General features: G+C 39.2%; 1 protein-coding gene across 2 annotated transcripts; it reads left to right on the forward strand.

Moving 5' to 3' along the window:
- The first annotated feature begins 1,049 nt into the window (after positions 1-1,049).
- Positions 1,050-24,572, forward strand: AP3M2 (adaptor related protein complex 3 subunit mu 2). Of its 2 annotated transcripts, none has more exons than XM_036250096.1 (9): positions 1,050-1,066; positions 2,741-3,085; positions 8,789-8,960; positions 13,539-13,676; positions 19,478-19,563; positions 19,816-19,949; positions 21,874-22,081; positions 22,352-22,496; positions 24,089-24,572. In XM_036250096.1, exons 2-9 carry the CDS (start codon positions 2,813-2,815, stop codon positions 24,187-24,189), a joined length of 1,257 nt encoding a protein of 418 aa, XP_036105989.1. In that variant the 5' UTR covers positions 1,050-1,066; positions 2,741-2,812; the 3' UTR covers positions 24,190-24,572. The 2 variants fall into 2 exon arrangements, with proteins under 2 accessions (XP_036105989.1, XP_036105990.1); XM_036250097.1 differs by lacking the exon at positions 1,050-1,066 and adding an exon at positions 1,693-1,735.
- Positions 24,573-26,413: the final 1,841 nt, after the last annotated feature.

Here is a 26,413-nt window from a genome sequence, read left to right on the forward strand (position 1 = left end):
CTCTCCATCTCTCTCTAAAAAAAAAAAAATCAATTAAAAAAAAAATCTGCCCTTAGCAAGTATGTCAAAGAACAATCCTCACCACCTGTTCAACAGGCATCACGGTCCTGTGTAAGGAACAGCTGCCACTCATGCTCCATTTTACCAGCGTGAAAAGTAAAGCAGTCATGGTGACATGCTCGTGGTCTAGGTAGACATCATTACCACCATCACCACACTACCATTTAATTAAAAACATACAGTGTGCCAAGCACCCAGGTAAACACTTTCCACACCTCATGACTAATTTTTCGTTTAACTGAAGTCGAACCTTGTCTTGTGACTTCTCCTGTATGCTTTTCTGGACCATAATAAGTTGAATCACTTAAAATAGTAGTATCAAAGTCATCAACGCAATCTGAAGAGATACCTGCCTAGCACCTCACTCCCACCCCTATTTTCACTTTTGGGAACTGAGATGATGAAAGGTTAAGTACCTTGCTCAAAGTCAAGCAGGTGGTGGTCTGGTTGGGGCTGAAAGAAGCCTCCAGTGTCCAGGTCCAGAGCTCTGGATGAGGCTATACTGCACATCACCTTTACCATACCCAATGCACATAAATTAAATCGTGTCTCTTTTTAAACGCACTTCTCTAATGGAGACTATTTATTAGTGCTCACAATTTATTATCCATGATACGCTATTCGATAAATCATGCCCTGGAAAACACACCCTCGAGGTACAGTCCGCGGTTACACAGGTGGCAGCGACTGCTCGCCAGGCTCTTTGTGACTGGCGGCCAGCCGACTGTTCACGACAGCGAATCAGGGTTTGGAGCCACAGAATTGCACCAATTGGAGATGAACGAGACCTCAACAAGAGCCAATTGGGAGCTTGAGCCGAGGAACAGGGTGAACCGCGAACAGCGATCAATCAGAGAGGAGGAGCGGATCACTGACGCCCAATCCGCGGCTTTCAGACCTCGGTCTCTGGCTAGAGGCCCGCAAGCCGGCCAATCAGCGGGCGTACGGTGACTAGTGCGCGCGCGGGGGGGGTGGGGAGGCGGGTGTCTGTCCGCGCAGCCGAAAGGTGGGTGATGCGAAGAGCAAGGCCGGTGAGGAGGTCTGGCGACCTGGGTCCGCGGAGGGGGCGGCGCGTGCTCGCAGCCGACCAGGGTTGGGGCTAGGGCGCACGGGAGGGTGGGGCGGGCGCGCGCGCGCGGGGTGAGCGGGGCAGGGGCAGGGGCAGGGTCACGGGATGCCATCAGACTGAACCTCCGCGCTGCGGGATGCGGCTGGGAGAGGTAAGGGAACGAGTGCGGGGCTGCGGAGGTGGCCCGCTCCGGGCCGGTGGCTGAGGGAGGAGGGGCTGCTGTTGGCATGGCAACTCAAGTGCGCTAACTGGCGACTTTCCTTGCTTTCGAACGTGCCCACACCTTAAATCCTCCCTCTTGTTGACCCTGGTCTCAAACGGTGTCCATCATCTGTTGTTCACAGTCGTCTGGGCTGGGACCAGCGCAAAACTAACCCTCTTTGGCAGCTGTCTCTCCTCCACATCCTAGCTATTCCCAGCTTTCCTTCCTCCTGCTGTCTTGTCCTCCGGCAGAGGGATTAAGCTCGCGATGGGTCACTTGGTACTACAGGCCTTTGCAGTATAACCTCGTGGGCCAGTTTGAGGAATGGACACAGCTGGGGTACGGTGCATCCACCTCATCCTGGGAACTGGTACCTAGAGATGCTGTCGCCTCAGGGACCAGAGGTATCCCCAGAGGAATTTTGTAATAAAGGCATCGAACCAGAGCCTTGTGTATAACAAATACTTAAAGAATGGTGATTGATTGAATGAATAGAGACCACAATGACAGCTTTCCTTTTCATGGATCAGCACTGTCCAATAGAAATATAATGTGAGCCATATAAATATATATATGTATTTTTTCTTTCTAGTAACCACATTAAAAAAATAAAAAACAGGTTAAATTAATTTTAATGTGAATTACTTAACTAAATGTTTCCAAAATATCAATATTAAATATAACCACAATTAAATTAACATTAATTTAATGTATCAGTATTAAATTATTGGTAAGATATCTTCATTCTCATTTTCATACAAAGCCTTCAAATTCTGGTATCTCCCACTTACAGAACATTTCAATTTGAACCAGCCACATTTCAAGTGCTCACTGGTCATACTTAGCTAACGCTTACCATATGAGACTGCACAACCGTAAACATTTCTTATATGTGTAATTTGTGAACCTGTACTTCAAATACATGAAACTCATTAATATTCTTTGAAGCCCTCTTATATGCAGTGAGAAAACATGAAGCACAGGAGGCAGCCAGTTGGTGATCTCTCTTTGATGTTTCTCTCTCTCTCTCCCTCTCCTTTCCACTCTTTCTAAATATCAATAAAGAAAAAATATTTTTTAAAAACAAAAAAAAAACCCAAACATGAAGCATGGTCTTTTTTCTCAAGGAGTTTCCAGTCCAGTTGAGAAAATACACATGCAAAAATTAAGTTGAATTCTAAATGGACATGATTCAGACACTAGTAAGGATAATTGGGCAGTATATGATTGATTGACAAGCAAAATGGCTGATAATAATCCTTAGGAATCTAGGAAGGGATACTTCAAGGTCATGCAGTAAATGAAGACTTGAGTCTAGTCTTGAAAGATGGGTAAGATTTGGACTGAGGGAAAAAATGGGGAAGGTGTTTTGGTTATATGGAACTGATCATAACTTCTTTTGTTTTTAGGGTTGAAAATTTGTAGAATCCTGAGGCATTCAGACTGAAAAAGACTTTCCTGTCTCACTGACAATCTCCATCATGATTCATAGCCTTTTCTTGATCAACTCCTCCGGAGATATTTTCCTGGAGAAACATTGGAAAAGTGTTGTCAGCCGTTCTGTTTGTGATTACTTTTTTGAGGCACAAGAGAGAGCTACTGAGGCAGAAAACGTACCACCAGTTATCCCTACCCCTCACCACTATCTCTTGAGTGTATACCGGCACAAGATCTTTTTTGTGGCTGTGATCCAGACGGAGGTCCCACCTCTATTTGTCATTGAGTTCCTTCACCGGGTAGTAGACACATTTCAGGTGCGTGAATGTGAGGAGGTTCATACATGTAAATGAGAAAGTATCTTTCGTATTCTGTTTCTATTGTATTCAGCCTCAATTTAGGAACTTAAAAAACAAATGGAAACTCGGACATTGCTCACTTCCTCTTCCATCTGATAAGATTCTTGATTCTACTTATTGAATTTGCTGCATCTAGAATGACAAATTGAATACTTTTGAACCTGTTGCATGAGAAAGCCACCCTACTTGGTATGATTGTGTATGGTAATTTTAGTTCTGGAGATTGGAATTGTCTTATGTTTTGTTCACAAATCAGAGGACTTTAGTTTTGTTTTTGTTTTTAATAGTGGACTTGATGCTAACCATTGTTAATTACATTGCTTTGAGTTGCATCAAAAAGTGATGAGTGTGTAAAGATGTATATATATTTTTAAAGTAAAAAAGCTAAGTAATCCTTTTTTCACTTTCCCTGTCAGGGGTAATTTGTGAACCTGTACTTCATCTTGGTTTGGGGGTATTTATCCACAGCATAGGAGTACTAGTGATGAGCTCTTGTTGCAAACTTAAGATTGGAAAATCTTTTGTACCCAAAAGAATTTAAGTAACACATTTTATAAGACACAGTTTTCATATTGAGTTTTTCTTTCAGGAATAGATTTGAAGATCTTGGGCAGTGGGGTGTAGGGGAGGTAAGTTATATATGATGTCAGCACCATTTATAGCGGAAGATTTTAGGCTGCCCGGACTCTGGATTCAGACAGTGGAATCCTCTCCCTAAGAACTTGGCTCAACTTCTTTCTAACTGATGTAGTATTTGCATAACTTAAATGATAAATGAGAAGCAAAGACCCTTTGGTTCAACTTCTCTGTCATGTGAAGTCTGGAATTAGTCACACGAATACAGAAATTGTAGAACTGGAGAAAAAGAGAATGAGGACCCAAATGTTAGGATAAAAATTGAAAAACAAGTCAAAGAGTCCTTTCATTTGGATTTATATCTATATCACATGTCTGGAACAGCTTTCATTCCAAGAGAATTATATTTTACATTTTTTCCCACAGAAGTTTTCTGGTAGCATTATCCTGGGATTCTAGTTCTCACATGGCATACTGGTTCCTGCACACAGTGAAAGCCTGAGGGTTATAAACCCTAGTATGTGGAGGAACTATAAGTGAGAGAACCTAGTCGTTATGACTTTAAACCACTCCGAGTCCTGGTATGATTTCCACATATGATACTTTATCCTATTCCAAGATTAACAGCCCCGTTGGTGAAACTTGACCAGCTTCATACTGCCATAGTGATATTATCTAACTATAAGACAGGAAGCGAGAAAAGTTGTTTAGTTGAAACCACAAAGGAATTTGAGAAAACAGTAAAGTGGCTAGTTTGGAAGTTTGGGACTTCTTAGCTTGTCATTTTTGAAGCTTTTGTTAAAAGAAAATGGATACATCCTGATTTTGGTGTCTTATCTGATATGTGCTCTCTCTAGCTGTATTGTATTTCTAGGACTAGGGTATAATGGAAGAGTTTCAGCTATAGAATTGCAAGCACTTTTGCTATAGCACTTTGTCATACTTATAAGTCTCCTTTCCAGCTGCTGAGTTCACATTCTGCCTGATTTATACAATCTAGTGAGGTGTTTTAATTTTACTTGTTATTATTATTATTTTTAATCCTCACCCGAGGATATTTTTACATTTATCTTCAGATAGAGTAGGAGGAAGACAGAGAGAGAGAGAGAGAGAGAGAGAGAGAGAGAGAGAGAGAGAGAGAGACATCAATGTGAGAGAGACACATTGATTGGTTGTCACCCACACAACCCCAGTCGGGGACAAACCGCAACCGAGGTACGTGCCCTTGGCTGGAATCGAACCTAGACTCTTTGGTCTGTAGGCTGATGCTCTCACTGCTGAGCCATACTGGCCAGGGCTTTATTATTATTTTTTAAAATTTTATTTTGTTTATTAATTCTCACCCAAATTTCAATTGATTTTTTTTTTTTTTTTTTTCCTGATAGAGTGGAAAGGGGGGTGGGAGAGACATCAATTAGTTGTTTCCCACATGACCCCAACAGGGGCAGGGATCAAACCTGCAACCCAGGTGTGTGCCCTTGAATTTGGGCTGATGTCCTAACTGCTGAGCCAAACTGGCCAGGGCTGTTTTATTTATTTTTAAAAATAAATTAAGTCTTTGGAAGGAAATGTGTAACTTTTTTCCTTTTAAATTCTCATTTTTTAAAGAAGTAATCTTTTTGTTTTAGAAACATATTCCTAAGTGCTCCTGGATATTGGAATGGCTTCAATAATTGACATTATCTGTTGTAATTTAGATTAATTCTGGAGTCTGCGGTCAATTTTGGGTATCATAATTAGAGGAGAATATTGGAAAACCAGAGCATATTCAAAGAAATGGCAAGATGGTGAAACAATCTAGAAACCATACCATAGCATGAACAGTGGAAAGATCAAACAGGGAGTTTGGCCCTGAGAAAATATGAAGTGAAATTCTGTAGTTGTCTTCAAATAACTGTAGGTCTGTTCTATAAATTTATTCTGTAAGGAAGATCTAGGAAGCAAATTTTAGTTTAGCAAAAGAACTTTCTAATAATCAGAGGTGTCCATGAATAAAATGGGCTTTCTCAAAAAGGGGCCCATTTCCCTTCCTTGGATGAATTCAAGGAGGTTTGTACGCCCATCTCAGAGGTCCAGTAAAAGACATGACCGACCTTGCTAGAAGGGCGCACCAAATAACCACAGATATTTCTTTCTAAATCATTTCATCATCATGCATTGCATTTTACATAGTGCTTTATAGTTTACAAAGCACTTTCGCATATATTGTCATTTAATCAATCATGCTTAGTTCTTACAACACTTGTGTGTACAGTGGTATTATCCTGATTATACTATTAAAGAACTCAATACCCAAATTAGTTAGCATGACTTAATCTAGTAAGCTAGTAAGTGACAATTAAGGTTGTAATCCAGATCCTCTGATTTGGAATCCAGTGCTTTTTCCACAACCCAGATAATTTAGTATCTACGTTTAGCCTTTGTTAATAAAAGGACAAAGAATTCTTAGACTCCTAGCATCTGAGAGTAGTGATGATCCAAAGTGATTTTCTGGTGTGCTAGTTCATCCCCCTCATTTTATTTTGTTTTCCTTTAAATTCTTATTAAGGAATAGCAGCACACCTCGAGGGTTAAAAAGATTTTCAGGTCCAATCTAGATCATATTAAATATTATCAGAGCTCTTTCAAATTCTTGTTCAGAAGCACATATAATAGTTTAGATTCAGTTTTGTATTCTATATGTTTTAGCTAGTTGAAGAAACTAACCCACAGAGGGTAAATGACTTACCCTCTATGTAGTTTCTTGTTTTTTTTTTTAATCTTTATTGTTGGATGTAAAATGTATTACAGATGTTCCACATTTTTCCCCACTGACCCCCTACTCCCCCCTCCCACCCCCCTCCCGCCTTTTCCCGCACTATTGTCTGTGTCCATTGGTTATGCATATAAGTTCTTTGGTTTATTTCTTCCCACCCCCCCAACCCCTTTCCCTTTGAGGTTTGTCAGTCTAGCAATGAATTTGTAGTTCTTAATCTCTTCACTTTTTTCACCCATTCCCCCAACCCCCCTCCCAACTGGCAACCAACAAAATGTTCTCTGTATCTATGAGAATGTTTCTGTTCTACCTGTTCATTTTGTTTGTAGATTCCATTGTTGATAGATATGTATTCATTGCCATTTTGTTTGTTCATATTTTTTATCTTTTTCTTCAAAAAGACCATCATTTCATATAATAACGGTTTGGTGGTTATGAACGCCTTTAACTTTTTCTTGTCTGGGAAAGTTTTTATATGGCCATCAATTCTAAATGACTGCTTTGCAGGATAGAGTAATCTTGGTTGTAGGTTCTTGCTTTTCATCACTCTGAATATTTCTTGTCCCTCCCTTCTGGCCTGCAAAGTTCCTTTTGAGAAATCAGCTGACAGCCTAATGGGAACTCCCTTGTAGGTAACTAGCTGCCTTTCTCTTGCTGCTTTTAAGATTCTCTCTTTGTCTTGAACCTTTTGCATTTTGATGATGATGTGTCTTGGTGTGGGCCTCTTGGGGTTCATCTTGTTTGGGACTCTTTGTGCTTCCTGGACTTGTATGTCTGTTTCCTTCACCAAGTTAGGAAAGTTTTCTGCCATTATTGTTTCAAACAGGCTTTCGATTTCTTGTTCTCGCTCTTCTCCTTCTGGCACCCCCAAGATGCGAATGTTGGCACGCTTGAAGTTGTCCCAGAGGCTCCTTACATTATCCTCATTTTTTTGGATTCTTTTTTCTTTTTGCTGTTCTGATTGGGCACTTTTTGCTTCCTTATATTCCAAATCGATGGTTTGCTCCTTGGATTTACATACTCTATTATTGAAGCTGTGTAAATTATTCTTTATTTCAGTTAATGACTCCTTCAATTCTAACTGTGCATCCATGATTTCTAACTGGTCCTTTTTTATGCTCTTGAGGCCCTCCTTAAGTTGACTGAGGTTCTCACTAAGTTCATTGAACATCCTTATAAGCAGTATTTTGAACTCAGCATCTGTTAGGTTGCTTATCTCCATTTCACTTAGTTCTTTTATTGGGGTTTTGTTCTGTTCTTTCATTTGGGATCTGTTTGTCTCCTCATTTTGGGTGCCTCCCTGTGTTTATTTCAGTGTATTACTTAATGAGAGGTACGGGGCTCGCTGAGACCAGATGCTGCTCGTTTGAAAGAATTTAGGAAAAACCTGAAGCAGGATCCAAGACAGGCCAATCCTATGGTTAAGCAAGTGGCAACAGCTTGGGTGGGCTTGAAAGTTGGGTGGGGCGGGGCGGGGCCTCAGGGAGTCAGCAGGGCGGGGCTACCAGTGTGAGCCAGGTTGCTGGAGTCCCAGATATGGCGGCTATCTGCCGCCCCAGGGAAGGGCTCACCAAAGGAACAAAGGCCTCTTACAGCACGTTTGTCCCAGAGAAAGCCCCCTCTCCTGCTCTCGCTCCAGTGCCAAACAGCTCAGTTCTTCCCTGTGTGTCTCTGGTGCCCCTCGAGCTGCCTCCCCTCCAAGCTTAGAGGAAGAGAGTCCAATAAGTCTGTGCGCGGGCCCTTTAAGGAGCTGCCTGGGGCTCCAGCCGCTTCAGCTTCCCTGAGCCTCAGTTTCCACTGGTTTTTCCAGCCAGAAGTTATGGGGATTTCTCTTCCTGGCACTGGAACCCTGAGAGGGATGGGGACCCCTCAGTCCTCAGGAAGGACCTTCCCAGCCGAGGTGTCCTCCTCGCGCCTCTGCCCCTCCTACCAGTCTGGATGTGGCTGCTGCTTTGATTCCATAGTTGTAGGACTTCCATTTAGTTTGATTACAGGCGGTTTTGACTGATGGTTGTTCTGTAGTTTAGTTGTAACTTTGATGTGGTTGTGGGAGGACACGATACCGCGTTTACCTACTCCACCATCTTGACCGGAAATCTGTAGTTTCAAGTTTATAAAAGAAGCTGATAATGACACAAGTACTATATAAGCCAGCCAAGTGTTCTTTTTAACTAAGAGTACTATGGTTATACTTCATTCCCTCATTGTAGAATAATATCCCAAATGTTGAGTAAACACAAATGTGTAGGACTAGATCCTTATTCTCTAGGAACATTCTTCCACTTATTACAGTCTCTGAGTGATAAATATATATATTGTATTTTCATCAGGATTATTTTGGAGTCTGTTCAGAGCCAGTGATCAAAGACAATGTGGTTGTGGTTTATGAGGTATTGGAAGAGATGCTTGATAATGGGTTTCCATTAGCTACCGAGTCAAACATCCTCAAAGAACTGATAAAGCCTCCCACTATCCTTCGAACAGTTGTCAACACCATAACAGGTATGGAGAAAGGGGAAACCCACAGAAAGCTGCTGCTGCCATCCTGGGTGTGGCTTAGCCTGGTGTGTGCATTATTTTGAGTGTTTATCTTTGGTGATCTCAGATACTTAAATTTTGTTCTTTAAAAAAATTTTTTTTTCACTGGGCCTGGTATGGCTCAGTGGTTGAACGTCAACCTATGTACCAAGAAGTCGCCAGTTCGATTCTTGGTCAGAGCAAATGCCCAGGCTGTGGGCCTGATCCCCAGTGGGGGGCGTGCAGGAGGCGGCCAATTGATGTTCTCTCTCATCGATGTTTCTATCTCTCTTTCTAAAATCAATAAAGAAAAATATTTAAAAAAAATAGAGAGATAAAACTCTCATTAAAAATATATATATATATATTTGATTATAGAAAAAACACGATTGTAGAAATGTTGGAAATACAGAAAAACACAACGAATGTAAAATTCTTTTTTTTTTTTTAATCCTCACCCGAGGACATTTTTGCATTTATCTTCAGATAGAATGGGAGGGAGAGAGGGGGGAAGAGAGAGAGAGCGAGAGAAACATCGATGTGAGAGAGACACATCAACTGGTTGCTACCCACACAACCCTAACCAGGGCCGGGGACAAACTGCAACCTAGGTACATGCCCTTAGCAGGAACTGAACCTGGGATTCTCTGATCTGCAGGGCATCGTTCTAACTGCTGAGCCAAACCAACCAGGGCAAATTCTTTTATTTTAATCCTCACCTGGGGATATTCTTCCATTTATCTTCAGATAGAGTAGGAGAGTAGGAGGAAGGGAGGGAGGGAGGGAGTTGGGGTGGGGGAGAGAATCATTGATGTGAGAGAGACACTTTTTTTTTTTTAATTCTCGCTCGAGGACATTTTTCGATATTTTGTTCAGATAGAGTGGGAGGGAGTGAGAGAGAGAAACATCGACGTGAAAGGGACACATCGAGTGGTTGCCATCCTCACGACCCAACCAGGGCCGGGGACAAACTACAACTAAGGTACGTGCCCTTAGCGGGAACCGAACCCAGGTCTCTCTGTACCGCAGGCAGATGCTCTAACCGTTGAGCCAAACGGGCAGGGCGAGAGAGAGAGAGAGAGAGAGAGAGAGAGAGAGACACACACACACACACACACACACACACACACACACATCTATTGGCTGCCTCCTGCATGGCCCCAATCAGGGCCAGGGACCGAACTGCAACTGTGCTAGTCCGTTGACCAAAATAGAACCCACAACTCTGGTCTACCGGCTGACGCTGTAACGGCTGAGCCAAAGTGAAATGATAAAATATAATACTAGTGTATATATATTTTTTTCTTTTTTAGACAGATGAATTATGGATGGATGGATAGAATTTTTTAAAACAACTCTTGTGTATATTGTAAAACTTATCTTTTGTCAGTATTTTGTGAACACTGTCCCATTATGATAACTATTCTTCTACATTGTTTTCAGAGACTTTACAATTTTTTACCATATGGAATAGACCCTAAATTATGTACTGAGTCCATGTTTATGATGTTTCTGATTTTTTTGTTCTTTTAAATACAAGGAATTAGCATTCTCATACTTAAATCTTTGTGCACATCTAAAATGATTTCTTTTGCCTAGCCGGTGTGGCTCAGTGGTTGAGTGTTGACCCATGCACCAAGAGGTCACCAGTTCGATTCCTGGTCGGTCAGGGCACATGCCCAGGTTGTGGGCCAAATTCCCAGTGTAGGGCATGCAGTAGGTGGCCAGTTGATGTTCTCTCTCATCAAAGGTTCTATTTCCCTCTCCCTTCCTCTCTCTCTAAAATCAATAAAGAAAAAAATATTAGAATTATTTCTTTCCAGTACTAGAAATAAAAGTGCTGGATCAAACGGTGTGCCCATTTTAAGAACTTGAATGCATTGTGCCAAATTGCCCTCCAGAAAAGTTACACCAATTTATAATTTCTCTGCACTCTAGCAAACCCTATTATTATTATTATTAGTAGTAGTAGTAGTAGTATCATTTAAAAAAAAAACTTTGGACATTTGATAATTTAGTAGTACCTTGTTATTTACACACAAATTTTTTATTACTAGGGAAGTTAAAACCTGTTCAGGTGTTTATTGATTGTTTTTTTTTTTGTTTTTTTTTTTATCCTCACCGGAGGACATTTTTCCATTTTTGGTTCAGATAGAGCGGGAGGGAGAGAGAGGAAGAGAGAGAGAGAGAGAAACATCGAGTGGCTGCCACCCGCACGACCAACCAGGGCTGGGGACAAACTGCAACCGAGGTACGTGGCCTTAGCGGGAACCGAACCCGGGTCTCTCTGGACCGCAGGCCAACGCTCTAACCGCTGAGCAAAACCAGCCAGGGCATGTTTATTGATTGTTTTTCCTCTATTGTGAGTTACTTTTTTGTGTCCTTTGCCCCTCCCCCCCTTTTGTTGATATGCTTTTCTTTTTTTATTCTAATTTAAAATAATTCCTTGAATTTAAGGATATTAAACTACCATATATTTTGGAACTATACGTGATCCTTTGTGGGAGTTCTCTACATATTTTGAATACTCTGTTACAAATAGTTTCTCACAATCTGTCTTGTCATTTGACATTATATATAGTATTGTTTGCTTAGCACATTTAAAAATGTTTGATTTAGTAAAATTAATCATCCTTCACTAAGGTTTTATATTTTGGGTTTTGCTAAACATATAAACAGGGTTTACATGGAATCGACAAGCTGATTGAAAAATACATTTTAAAAGGAATAAATATGCACAAATAGTCAGCATAATTTTAAAAAAGAATTACAAAGGGGTTGGCTTGATTTTCCCTGTCAAATATGAAGATATATTAAGTTCATATGGTACATGAGACAAAAACTCATAGAATACATATGAGTTATAAAAACTAAGAGAGATATAAAAACCAAGACAGTTTTTTTTTTAAAAAATAAATAAATGTGTTTGTGTGTTTTAAAAAGAACAAGAGAGAAAGTGTATCCTATCAGATGTAAGATATATCATGAAGTTTGGTAATTTAAAAAAATATAGTATTGGCCCAGTAACAGGCAAGTAGATGACTGGGATAAAATAGAAAGTCCAGAAACAGACCCTTGCATTTATAGAAATTTGGTGTAGATAGATGTGGTCATATATCAGATCAGTGGGCCAGGGGCCATTTGTTAAATATATTGCATTGGGACAGTCAAGCTTTGATATAGAAATAAAATGAAGCCCCTCTACTCATTCTACACATGAAGTAAGTTCTAGCTAGATTAGAGCTAAACACCAACAAACTATATTCTTTTATGATTTTATATTTGGATTTAATTTTTTTTTTTTTTTGGTATGTGCCTCTAGCAGGAATTGAACCCAGGATTCTCTGGTCCACAGGCCAACGCTCCAACCGCTGAGCCAAACCAGCCAGGGCTTTTTTCTAATTCTTTTATGATTTTATATTTGGATTTAATTCTTTAATCCATTTGGAAATTGTCTTGGTAATCAATAAAATGTAAGGCTCTATGTTTATTTCTCCAAATTGTCAGTCACCTTTCCTAGCACCATTTATTGAATAATTTATCTTTTTCCCCAGTTTTCAAATGATATTTTTATCTTATACTAAGTCATTATGTATTCTTGGTCTTTTTAAAAAATCTTTCCTGCTTTATCATCATGCTGATTTAATTATTATAGCTTGATGACATGTTTTAATATATAGTGCATCTTTTTAAGAAAACACATATTTTGGGATTTTTAATATTTTGGGCTTATTTTAAACCTTAAAAAGCTTTATTAGTACCTGAATCATTTATGAATATTATTAATTCATTCTAGAATCTCACTTAAATCTAGAAAAATGTATCTGAAAACCACTTTTGAAAAGCTGATGTTTTGTATATATACTGAATGTATGTGTGTTTAATGTTTCTTTAGATTAAAAGATCTAGGTTATGAAAAAAAGAATCCAGGTTACAGAAGAAGGAAATAGATTTTGAATTAGTTATAATATTTCATAATCTTAGTATAGAACTTTTGAATTAAAAAAAATATTTTTGATGCCTATGAGGGTAAAACAAGTCAAGAGATTGACTTATAGACAGGGAAAGATCGAATTTATATTCTTTTCCTAAGTTAAACTCTTGGTATGAGAGAGATTATGTTGATGTGTACATTTTGATACCTAGCATAACTGTACCTAAGAACTTACTTCAAACTAGAATACTGTTTTTACCCATGAAAATTTTATATCAATATATAGATTACCATCTCTACTAAAAGCCAATACATTATTTAAGCTGCAAGCTATTGTGGAATTTGAGAGACCAAGTTCAAGTTACTTTCAAAACCAAAATATGATATCTGTTTCTCAGGTAACTTTTTTAACCTTTATTCTGCTTGGGAAGGCAGACCAGGTGGCGACAAGTTTTTCAAGTAGACAGATCACTCATATAGAAGTTGAGAAAACTCTTGTTTTTTTTTTTTTAAAGTTCTTTGAAGAGTGGGAGCATAGAACTTCTAGGGAAGTGTTCTATGATTATTAGATAATTGGTTACATCCAATCATCAAATTGAAATTAAATTACATGATATTCATTGTCTCAGGAAGTACCAATGTGGGTGACCAGCTTCCCACTGGGCAGTTGTCAGTGGTGCCATGGCGACGGACTGGGGTGAAATACACCAACAATGAGGCCTATTTTGATGTGATTGAAGAGATTGATGCCATCATTGATAAATCAGGTAGGTTCTTTTAATCTGTCCTCCAAACTATGAAAATAGAAGGAGGCCCCTTTATATAAAGCTTGCTATAGCAGAATTATCCCCCTTCAAAATCATTGATTTTAACTTAGAGCCTCCTTTGTGTCAGGCACTATACTAAGTACTAGGAATGAACTTAAATATTATGATGCAGATGACATGATCACATATGTAGAAACCCTAAAGATTCAACGAAATCTGCCCGGCAAGTGTGGCTTGGTGGTTGAGCGTCAACCCTTGCACAAGGGGGTCACTGGTTCGATTCCTGGTCTGGGCACATGCCCAGGTTGTAGGCCGAGTCCCTAGTGTGGGGCGTGCTGGAGGCAGCCAGTCGATGTTCTTTCACATCCATGTTTCTCTCTCCCCTCTCCCTTCCTCTTTCTCTCAAAAAAAAAAAAAAAAGATTCACCAAAATCTCCTGGAACTAAGAAACAAATTCAATAAAGCTGTGGATACACAGTCAACATACAAAAACCAGTGGCATTTCTACATGAAAACAAACTATCCTAAAAGGAAATTTTAAAAAAACAGTCCATTTATTGTTGTAACAGAAAGAATAAAATACTTGGGACTAAGGAATAAACTTAACCAAAGAGGTAAAAGATTTGTATATTGGAAATTATAAAACATTGATGAAGAAAAAAGACACACATCGATGGAAAGATATCTGTATTTATGGAGTGGAAGAATTAATATGTATATTTTTATTTTTATTTTTTATTTTTTTTGTGGTACGTGCCCCTAGTGGGAACCGAACCTGGGACTCTCTGGTCCGCAGGCCGATATTCATCTGCTGAGGAAAACTGGCCAGGGCTATGTTTTTATTTTTATTTTTATTTATTAATTATTATTACTTCTTTAAAAAATTTTTTTTTCTTGATTTTAGAGAGTGAGAAAGAGAGGAGAGAGAGATAGAAACATCAATGAGAGATTGATTGGCTGCTTCCTGCATACGCCTCACTGGAGATTGGGCCCACAACCTGGGCATGTACCCTGACCAGGAATTGAACTGGCAACCTCTGGTGCATGGGTCGACACTGAACCACGGAGCCACACCAGCTGGGTGTTATTATTATTTTTAATTTATTTTTATTGTTGATGGAAGAATTAATAATATTATGTCCATAATACCCAAAGCAGTCTACAGATTCAGTGCTATCCTCATCAAAATCTCAGATGGATTCTTTATAGAAATAGAAAAAAAAATTCTAAAATTCATATGGAACCAAAAAGACCCCAACTAGCAAAAGCAGTCTTGAAGTAAAACCACATATTTATAATCAACTGATATTCAACAGGAGTACCAAGAATATACAACGGGGAAGGATAATCTCTTCATTAAATGTGTTGGGGAAACTGAATATCCATGTATAGATCAATAAAATTGAACCCGAACCCTTACCTCACACAGTATATAAAAATCAACTCAAATGGATTAAAGATATAAACATAAGACAGGAAATCATAAAACTACTAGAAGAAAAGATAGAGAAAAAGTTTCTTGACACTGGTCTGGGTAGTGATTTATTTTAGATATGACACCAAAAGCAAAGGCAACAAATGCAAAAATAGACAAATAAGATCGCATCAAACTAAAAAGCTTCTGCACTACAAAGAAACAACAGAGTGAAAAGGCAACCTATAAATGGGAAAAAATACTTGTAAACCATGTATCTGATAAGGGATTGATATTCAAAATATATAAGGAATTCATATAACTCAATAGCAAAACAAAACAACATGATTAAAAAGTGGGCATAGGATATGACTAGACCTTTTTCAAAAGAAGACATACAAATGGCCAGTAAGTATATGAAGAGGTGCTCAACAGTTACTAATCATCAGAGAAATGCAAATCAAAGTATGAGATATTTCCTCATACTGGTTAGAGCAGCCATGATAAAAAAGACAAAAGGTAAGTGTTGATAATGATATGGAGAAAAGGGAACAATTAAACACTGTTGATGGGATGTAAATTGGCACAGCCATTATGGAAAACAAAATGGAGGTTCCTCAAAATATTAAAAGTAGAACTAACTTATGATCCAGCAATCCCACTTCTAGTTATATCCAAAGGGAACAAAATAAGTATCTCAAAGAGATATATGCACTTCCATGTTCATTGCAGCATTGTTCACAGTAGCCAAGATATGGAAACAAACTAAATGTCAGTTGATGGATGAATGGGTAAAGAAAATATGAGGACATTATATACACACACAGTGGAATATTATTCAGCTGTAATAAAGAAGGAATTTCTGCCATTTTCAACAACATGGATGAACTTAGAGGGTATTACACTAAATGAAATAAGCCAGATATAGAAAGACAAATACTATATGATCTCACTTATAGGAACAGAGAGTAGAATGGTGGTTATTACCAGGGGTTCGGAGGAAGGGGCGGGGGAGGGTAAGGAGATGCTGGCCAAAGGGTACAAAGTTCCAGTTATGCAAGGTGAGTAAATTCTAGAGATTTAATGTACAGCACAGTGACTATGATTACATTGTGAAAGGATTCCCCAGTCTAGCTAAATTAACAACATCCTCACCTCACATATGTATTGCATACTTGAAATTTACAGAGAGGGTAGATCTTAAGTGTTCTCAACACACACACACACACACACACACACACACACAGAAAATAACTGAGGTGATGGAAATGTTTGTTTGTTTTTTTTATCCTCACCCGAGGACATTTTTCCATTTTTTGTACAGATAGAGTGGGAGGAAGAGAGAGGAAGAGAGAGAGAGAGAGAGAGAAACATCGATGTGAAAGGGACACATCGAGTGGCTGCCACTCGCATGACCAACCAGGGCCAGGGACAAACTGCAACCGAGGTACATGCCCTTAGTGGGAACCGAACCCGGGTCTCTCCGGACCGCAGGCCAACGCTCTAACCGCTGAGCCAAACTGGCCAGGGCTGGAAATATTAATTAGCTTGATTTTGGTGATCATTTTACAATGTGTATGTGTATCAAAACATCAAGTTGTACACCTTAAATATAAACAATTTTTATTTGTTAATTATACTTTAATAAACCCAAAAAGCAATAAAAATATGATGATGCAGACTAATGCTTATCTCACACTTTTATTGGTTTTATATATTATTTAAAATTTTTTATTTACTTGTTTATCTTTATTGTTGAAAGTATTACAGATGTCTCCCCTTTTTGCCCCCATTGACTTCCTCCTCCCTGCTCCCACCCCCCTCCTGCCTTTCCCACACAATTATCTGTGTCCATTGGTTATGCATATATGCATCTAAGTTCTTTGATTTGTCTCTTTCCATCTCCCACCTCCCTTCCCTTTAAGGTTTGTCACTCTTTCTTTACTTTCATGTCTCTGGTTCTATTTTGATTGTCAGTTTATTTTGTTCATTATATTCCATAAATTAGTGATATCATGTGGTACTTGTCTTTCTTTCTCTGACAGGCTATATCTTATCACTTTGAATAAAAAAGAGAAGCAACAAACGGATCTTTTGTTGATTAGACTTTCTTTTGAAAGTATTTAACTCTCAATTCTCATGGCAGAACTAAAGTTGTAATTACTAAAGTTCAGTAAGCCTTCGTTTCTATCTATTCTGAATTTGATTAATATGAGTAGAAGTCCAAGAGCCTGGAAATTTGTAGAACGTTCTGTTTATATTAGTGAACTCATTTATTCAACAAATGCTTATTGAAAAACCTGTTATATTGTATCACAATGCTGGATAGTGGGTATTTAATATGAATTAGATATAGCCCAGGAGTTTTCCAACTAGGCATGAGTGGAGGATAGGAGAGGTATCCCACCCATTCAGAACAAAGTGTAAAGAGGTGATAGTGTTTATGCTTTATTGGTGGAATGAGTAGAAGTTATAAAAACCTTCATGGATTTTGGAGCAAAGTATATGCAAACACTTTAAGATGAGTAAAATATTGTTGGGAAATAAAGTAATTTAGTATGGCTGGATTGAGGAGCGTACAAAAATAAGAAAAGTAAGTGATGAGGTTTTAAAACTAGGCATAGCAGCTTTTCATATTAGTCTCAAACTGGAAATATTCCAAATGTCTATTAGCAATAGAAAGGATAAATACATTTTGATATGGTCATGGAATACTATACAGTGATGAAAAAGAATGAACCACTGATACACCCAACAAATGAATAAATTTCACAGTGTTGAGTAAGAAACTTAGATGTGTAAGGTTGTATACATTTATATGAAGTTTTGAAAACAGATGCAACTTAATCTAAGGTAATAGAAATCAGAATTTTAAGGACTCAGATTAACTAGGTTAGACAAGAGGAGCATACTGGGATGCTAAAAAGGCTTCATATCTTGATATGGGTGATATTTGCATAGGTGTGTACATATTTAAAAGTTCTTTGAGCTATAATTTAAGATTTTTGCATTTTACTGTAAAATTTGTCTCAATAAAGAATGGATAACTGTGGTGATTGTGGGGTTGGAGTAAGATGGGTGGAGGTGGTAGAGGGCATAGAGGGGATAAAGGGTGATGAAAAAAATTAAATTAAATTAAAAATAATAAAAATATTCATAGAGTGGGAAAAAAAGAAATTAACCCCTCCTCCCCAAACAACAACTAGATCATGAAGAGTCTTGTGTGCCACTTTAAGGAGGATTATTTGGAGCAATTAAAAAGTTTTAAGTTGGGGAATAATTTGAACAGATTTGTAGTTTAGAGCTATCAGTCCAGCTGCAGTGAATGGCTTGAGCCCTGGCCGGTTTGGCTCAGTGGTTGGAGCATTGGCCTGCAGACCAGAGAGTTTTTTTGGGTTCGGTTCCCGCTAGGGGCACGTACCAAAAAAAAAAAAAAAGAATTGTTTGACATGGGGTAAGACTGAAGGGAAACAAGAGGCTGTTTCGGAGTCACAAAATACAGATGTCCACAATGGTAGTGAGAGTGGAGAGGAATGAATAGATTTAAGAGATAGAAGTCATATAAGAGAGGAAATGACTATTGGTTGGATGTGGGCACTGAAGAATTAGAAGTGGTCAAGGATTTTCTGGCTTAGACAGCAGGACAGATGGTATCATCATGAAGATATGGAAAATAGGAGGCAGGTCCAGATAATGAACTCACATTGACATGTAGAGTTTGAAATACCTCTTTGACGTCCAAGTGGAGCTGTCCAGTTGACTAAACTGGCTAAAAGATTAGGAAATAATTGGCCATCAATGAAAATTGAAGCTTGGGATGGTAGGTAAAGAAACCCAAGGGAAGAGTGCTGAGTGAAAGAAAGAGAAGTTTAGAACTGTGAAAAAGCATAGATATTTAAAGGATGTGGAAAGAAAGAAATCTGCAGAAGACACTGAGGAAGAGGAGCTAGAAAACTAGGAGGGGGAGGATTTGGAAAAGGAGGAAGGTGTCAACAGTGACACATGTTACAGAGAGATAAAAACCAAAAGTGTCCCTTCAGTATAGCAGCACAGCTCATTGGTGGCCTTAGGGAGGGCGGTTTCTGATATGAAATTTTCTGAACCATTGGTGAAGATAATGATATTCTGTTTGATTCTGGTACTAGATTGAAAGCTCCTTAAGGCTTATTATCTCATTAATTTATCTAAGTATCTCATATCTGATATGCAGTTGATAAATATTGGCAAGGATGGACGGTGTTAGATGAATTGGATGGGTGGACAGAAGGAAAGAAGAAAGAATGAGAGGGATAGAGGAAGGAAGAGAGGGAAGAAGGAAAATAAGTTGGGAAGAACAGAAAAGAGTTCAGTAATCTCTTACCTTCTTTTTAACTTGTTTCTGTCTCAGGTTCCACAATTACCGCTGAGATCCAGGGGGTGATTGATGCTTGTGTCAAACTGACTGGAATGCCAGACCTTACGCTTTCCTTCATGGTAAAAGCCGGGACCACAGGTTTAGTCCTTGGGATGGGGAATTGGATGCTTTTAGAATGACAGAGTGTTGAGAATGAAATGGAACAATGTATAAGTAAGGACAGCTACACAGCTTGTGTCAGGCCTGAATTTTCTATATGTAACTACAGAATCTGTGTGTGTATGTGTTTTAATATAAACAGCATCTAATTACTCCTGAAAGAAATATGGGTGTTTAATTCCTACCTCTTGCTTTCCTTGCCTGGTAACTAGAACCCCAGGTTGCTGGATGATGTCAGCTTCCATCCTTGTGTTCGTTTTAAGCGCTGGGAATCTGAGCGTATCCTCTCCTTCATCCCTCCTGATGGAAACTTTCGCCTGCTCTCTTACCATGTCAGTGCCCAAAAGTAAGCAACCCTTATAATTAAGAAGAGAGAGAGAGAGAGAGAGACAGACTGTGTGTGTGTGTGTGTAAACCTTATTTGTAGTGACTAAGAACTCTGGCTCTGGAGTTACCTGGGTTCAAATTTGAGCTTCTATACTTACTAATTGGATAGGCTTAGCTGAGTTGCTTAAACTTTCTATGTTTTCTTATCTTCAAGTTGAAAATAATAAAAGTTACCTTTTTATGAGAATTAGATAAGAGAATCTAGCACTTATTACAAGGTAAGTGCTCATTAAGTTTGCTGCTATTATTATTATTTCCTAAAGTATTTTTTTTATTGATTTTTTTTTTAGAGAGAGAGGAAGGGAGAAGGAGAGAGAGATAGAAACATCGATGAGAGAGAACATGGATTGGCCACCTCCTATGTGCCCCTCACTGGAGATCGGGCCCACAACCTGGGCATGTGCCCTGACTGGGAATCCAACCCACGACCTCTTGGTGCATGGCGACCCAACCACTGAACCACACCAGCTGGGCTGCTGCTATTATTTATTTATTTATTTAATCCTTACCTGAGGACATTTTTTTTTGTATTTATCTTCAGATAGAGCAAGAGGGAGAGAGGGAGGAAAAGAGAGAGAGGCACATCGACTGGTTGCCACCCACACAACACCAACCGGGGCCAGGACGAACTGCAACCGAGGTACATGCCCTTAGTGGGAACCGAATTAAGGACTCTCCAGTCCGCAGGCTGACGCTCTAACCGCTGAGCCAAACTGGCCGGGGCTGGTGCTATTATTTTTGTTGTGATTATTAAATATCTAAACAAGAACATTTTTTCCCCTCAAATTGGAATCTGAGTACACCTGTGTTCAATCTCCCCAAACCCAACAGAAGCATTACACTGTACAATGAAAACTATAAAATGCAGTGGTTTTTGGTCTTGAACATTCTTTGTAACATGAGTCTAAGGGTTTTTGGAGCCTTCACTAGGTGTATAGTGGAAGGTATGCAGGCTGAAGAGAGCCATCAGTGCCTTTCTTTGAGATTTGGAATAAATAATTTATAAAAATATCTGAGGGGGGTGGGGAGGGGGGTGCCAATGGGGTACAAAAGGTAAAATATCTGTAACAAAAAAATAAAAATTTTATAAAAAGTAAATAAATAAATAAAATTAAATTAAATTAAATTAATAAAAAAAAATATCTGAGGGCTTGAGAGCAAAGGCTCTGGAATCAGACTGCCTAGACTTAAGCCTTGCCTTTAGTACTTACGATATGTGACCTTGGGCAAGTTACTTAACTGAGATTAAGCATATCAGTATTCATCTAAAAATCAGGATAGTAACAGTAACTACTTCATACTTATTTTGAGGATTAAATGAGGTAATAGGGATGAAGCATTTAGCATAGTGACTGGCACTCAGGAAGTGCTTAATAGATATTAAGAATTGTTATTCTGTGACTTCTTTATTTCCTTTTCTGTCAAATCGTGACAACCTACCCTACTTTTGATCCTTTTGTAAGGATCAAATAAGGTCAAGTAAAAGCTCTCTCAAAAAATCACAAAACTGTCCATGATGTATGAATATTACTCTCCCAAGTACAAATAATTATTGGTCACATGTCACACAATAAAACAGAAATATGGTGACTCCTAGTTTTTGTTCATAATGCCTTTCTCATAGTAGGCTTAGTATACTCTTTGATTTTGTGGATATTATTCAGAGTTATTAGAAGAGTTAGTTTACTTACTAGACAGCATCTTAGCTTTACAAAAAGAAAAATCAAAGATTGCTAGGGTTTTTCTTCCTGTGCTTAATTTTTAAGATACGGAGTAAGGAAGTAGGTAAGGGAGGAAAAGCTGCCAACGGGGCAAAGAAGGAGGAAAGTGTGCCATTTTTCTAGTACATTAATGAAGTGGGCTTTTGTGTGTCCCTTTTCCAGTCTAGTGGCAATTCCAGTGTATGTCAAACATAACATCAGTTTCCGGGACAGTAGTTCACTTGGACGCTTTGAAATAACAGTGGGACCTAAGCAGACTATGGGCAAGACCGTCGAGGGAGTGATTGTCACCAGCCAGATGCCCAAAGGAGTCCTGAATATGAGCCTCACTCCGTCTCAGGGAACACACACATTTGACCCAGTTACGAAGGTAGGAGAATAAGCAGGAGGTTTCGAATTGCTGATATTAAATACAAGTAACTCTGGGGTAGCTCTCCACATAGACTTTATAGCTTGTTGAAAGGGGCGATTAATCACAGGGGCATTGTTTTCTCCTTGAGATAATTTATGGTAAGAAATAGTGTTTCTGTTGAGAAACATCCCAGAAGCAGCTTATAACATTGTTAACAGCTGCCCTGAGGTTACAGCTCAATGACCTCCCATGAATGGTTCCAATGCAACTTTTTTTTTTTCTTTGAAGATGCTGTCTTGGGATGTAGGAAAAATAAATCCCCAGAAGCTACCAAGTTTGAAGGGGACCATGAGTCTTCAGGCTGGAGCTTCCAAACCAGATGAGAACCCCACAATTAACCTGCAGTTTAAGATCCAGCAGCTGGCCATTTCTGGTAAGTGCCCCACAGCTTAGGCGGCTTTGAAGAGAACAAAAACGGCACAGACATTACAAAGCCTTCCCTTGGTTCTCTGCTTATTGAGTTTGGTTTTATTATCTGATAATATAATCTTTAGTGAAATCTTTCCTAGCACATTTCTGGGGAAAGTTTATAATTCTTGCTTTGAAGTTGGCTTACGTGACCTGAATAAGAGTGTCGAAGACACAGATGAGAAAGCAACAATAGGGTAGCCAGAGGTTTCCCGGCTGCTGTTGAGCCATCCCACTGCTGTCAATTCGAGGTCTCCTGGTCCTCAGTGTGGGAATGCTCTACACTCTCAGTGGGTAACTGAAAAGAATAATTTCCCTCAATTCCAGAAAACTTTCACATTTGCCTTCTTTAAATCCTCACCTGAGGATATACTTACTGATTTTAGAAAGGGGAAGGGAGGAAGGGAGGGAGGGGGAGAGAGAGAGAGAGAGAGAGAGAGAGATAGAGAGAGAGAGAAACATTAATGTGAGAAAGAACATCTATTGGTTACCTTCGTATGTGCCCCGACCAGGGATTGAACCCACAGCCTAGGTATGTGCCCTGATTGGGAATCAAACTTACAACTTTTCAGTATAAGGGACAACACTCCAACCAACTGAGCCACACCGGCCAGGGCTACATTTGCTTTTGTTATCATTTAGAACCCTTGGGCCTACCCAAATTGGTTCACTATAGGCTATACCTACCTTAGGATGATAGTAATAATAATAATAGTTACCACTTAGTGTGTCAGGCACTGTTTTAAACTCTTTTTATCTATTATTTAATCTGTTGAACGATTCTATAAGATAGGTTTTAAAAAATATGTTTTTAAAATATATTTTAGAGAGGAAGGGAGAGGGAGAGAAATATAGAAATACTAATGAGAGAAAAACATCAACATCGATTGGCTACTTCCTGCACACCCTCTGCTGAGGATCAGGCCCACAACCGAGGCATGTGCCCTGACCAGGAATCCGGTGACCTCCTCCTGGTGCATTGGTTGACGCTCAACCACTGAGCCACACTGGCTGGGCGAGAGGGGAGATGATTTTACTTTATATGAAGTTCCTATTTTTCTTTACCAATAGGCCTTGTGTAATTTAAGTTATTAGAATTTACTTAAATTATAAACTCTGGCATCTTAAAACACTTAATAACTTTAAAGTTTTATATAATATACATTTGTTTTCCCTAGTGTAGTGAGAACACTTACGAAGCATTAATTATTTTCCATTATTAATACATTCATTTAATGATAATTTATTTCATTATTAATTCCTTGATTTTGTTATCATTATTAATTCATGTATTTAGTACAATGACTAGAGAAAAACATCCAGTGCTTTTATTTTTCCTTTACCCTCATTTCAGTCTGCATATAACTTTCTGCCCTTTCTACTTCAGGAACTGGTCTTCTAGTATTTTTATTTTTTTGGTTCATTCTACTACTTTTTTGTGGTTCATTGCTACTGCTATCTCTATCCCACTATCTCTTTGAATTGAAATGGATTTAAACAGTTATGCCACCTGCTTCTTTTGAATCATGCTTATATCGTATTTTTCCTTCCTTCCAGGACTCAAAGTAAACCGTCTGGATATGTATGGAGAGAAGTACAAACCCTTCAAGGGCATAAAATACATGACCAAAGCTGGAAAGTTCCAAGTTCGAACCTGAAGGGAGTTTGGCAGAGGGAACCATCACAAACACTTTTTCATTTCTTACTTGTCTAAAAGTAAAAAAATATCAACCTGTCTCCTAGGTCAGTCCCCTTCTGGACCCGCCCACTCCCGTTTTTCCTTAGCCTTCAGCGCCATGGAACTACTCAAGGGGAGAAAGGGTCGCGAGGGAGGCTGGGGCAGAATTGAAACACGGTCAGCCCCAGCTCAGTTCTTAGAGCTGGGCGATGGAGGCCAGAGTTACTTGATACCATATTTAACTGTTTTTAATGTGGTTACCATAGGAAAACACTGGCATTTGTACTTGCTTGGCTTTAATTATGTAAAGCCAATGAAAGACTTTTTTGCTATTGTTTTTTAAGGTAGAAGGAAAGAAAGAGAAAGGGAAAGAGGGAGGAGGGGGGAAGGAAGAAAAGAAAATGAAAAAAAGAGGAAGAGAGAAAAATAGGAAAAAGAAAAGAGAGTTTGGAAGAGAACGAACGTTACTGCAGCGAAGGCCAGTGGGGTCGGATCGTGAGGGAGGAGCGTGGGAACAGTGTTAGGGAAGTGAGGACACTGCAGTGAAAGTGGCAAGAAAAGCAAGTCCCACGTGGAGGAGGCTTAGGACAGAGTTGAGTTCGTTTCTTTCTGATTCCTCTTTCATATATTTAACAAAAATTTTGTACTTCTAGAAATGAACTGGAAACTTCTTAAATTCGAGTCCACTATTGATATGGAAAACCCCAGTAGACGCACATCTCCCCTTAAAGACCATGACTCTCTGACCAGTTCTCAGACACTAGCTGCTTGCCTTTAGTACTTGGTCTGTCGTCTTCAGTGAGAAGGTGACTTGCCCTTTTCCTGGTGGTGGTTGCCAGAAATGCCTCTTTCCCTAACCCAAAACAATTCTACTCACGTCACAGAAATCACCAGCTTTTTCTCGTTACCTGAGGAGAGTTTCAGAAAAGCCAGTCCAGGGCAGCCATATTCTGTATGCCACAGTATGGGAGTGTAGGAGGCCAGCTCCATGTTCAGGAAGGTGCACCGGAACTGTAACCCAGTGATCCCTGTTTTCACTTGTCCGTGCTGGACTGGTCCTGGAGTCTGAGCTGTCCTGTCTGAAACATTTCCACCCCTAGCCCTGAGAAAAAAGAATGCTTACCATTGAGGGTGTGGTTCACCCTTGAAGCTACTCAGTGAAGTTATTTCCTCAGTCTTGTTTTGTAGTCTATAATATATTTATTAACAATATCTATCTACCAGTCCATTTTTAAGGCCATAAAAAAAAAGCCCCCCAAATCTTTTAATAAAACGAATGCTGTAGGAAGATGGGCCATGTTGATCATGTGTATACCAGTCTCAGAAACATGGCAACTGAAGGATCACCTCAGGCTTGCCCAGCGGGTACTTTTTATTGTATTTTAGTGTGTCTGTTAACCATTTAAATATTTATGTAAAAGACAAATTTTTCAAAATCATAGTTTAAGTAGTAATATTGTGCTCAGTTTTGTGCATGGAGGAAAATGAAGACCCATCCTCTCCAAACCCTACCATCTTTCTCTGGAAAGCCCTATTTCCAAAATTCTTGTGGTTCTTTTTCTAGTTTTAACTTCCTACCTGCTGGATGTGTTTTTGCTGCAGAATAATGTTACTTTGTGGTTTTTCTCTGGGATAAACTGTGCAGTATACAATGTGTTTCAGATTCCGTCGCTCCAGAATTTTTTGTGATTACTGTCCTCTGTGCACACCTGCCATGGCTGGGGGAACATCTCTGCCTGCAGACTACTTAGAATTACTTCTCTCAAGGGTTCTGGAGGATTTTAAAGTTTCACAGAAAACAACTGGTCTTGGTCTCTGAATATGTTTAGTTTTATACGTCCAGCTATTTTATTTCCTCTGGAGCAGCTCATCCTAATCTCAAGGGAAGAAGTTAAGGAGAAATAAGGTATCTAGGGACCTGAGGCCTCAGCATATGAAGTAACCATCACACCACCTGTGTAGCAGAGCTCGGGAGCCGGGGGATCGGATCGGCATTGCTACCACTCAGTGTGTTAGCATAAGCAGTGCAGGTGATCAGTCAAGCTGTTCAGTTCCCTGTGTTTAACATGTGCAGAAGTATCTTCTCTATTTGTCTTAATAAAGTTGTTTTACCAGTCCTCTATGTCCTAAGTGTTTGTTGTTAGGACTAATGATGATGCTCTGTGCCACGTGTGCCTCAGTAGAAGCAGGAAGAAATAATTCAG

The sequence above is a fragment of the Molossus molossus genome, unplaced genomic scaffold (assembly GCF_014108415.1).
Source record: "Molossus molossus isolate mMolMol1 unplaced genomic scaffold, mMolMol1.p scaffold_m16_p_9, whole genome shotgun sequence".
Taxonomy (NCBI): domain Eukaryota; kingdom Metazoa; phylum Chordata; class Mammalia; order Chiroptera; family Molossidae; genus Molossus; species Molossus molossus.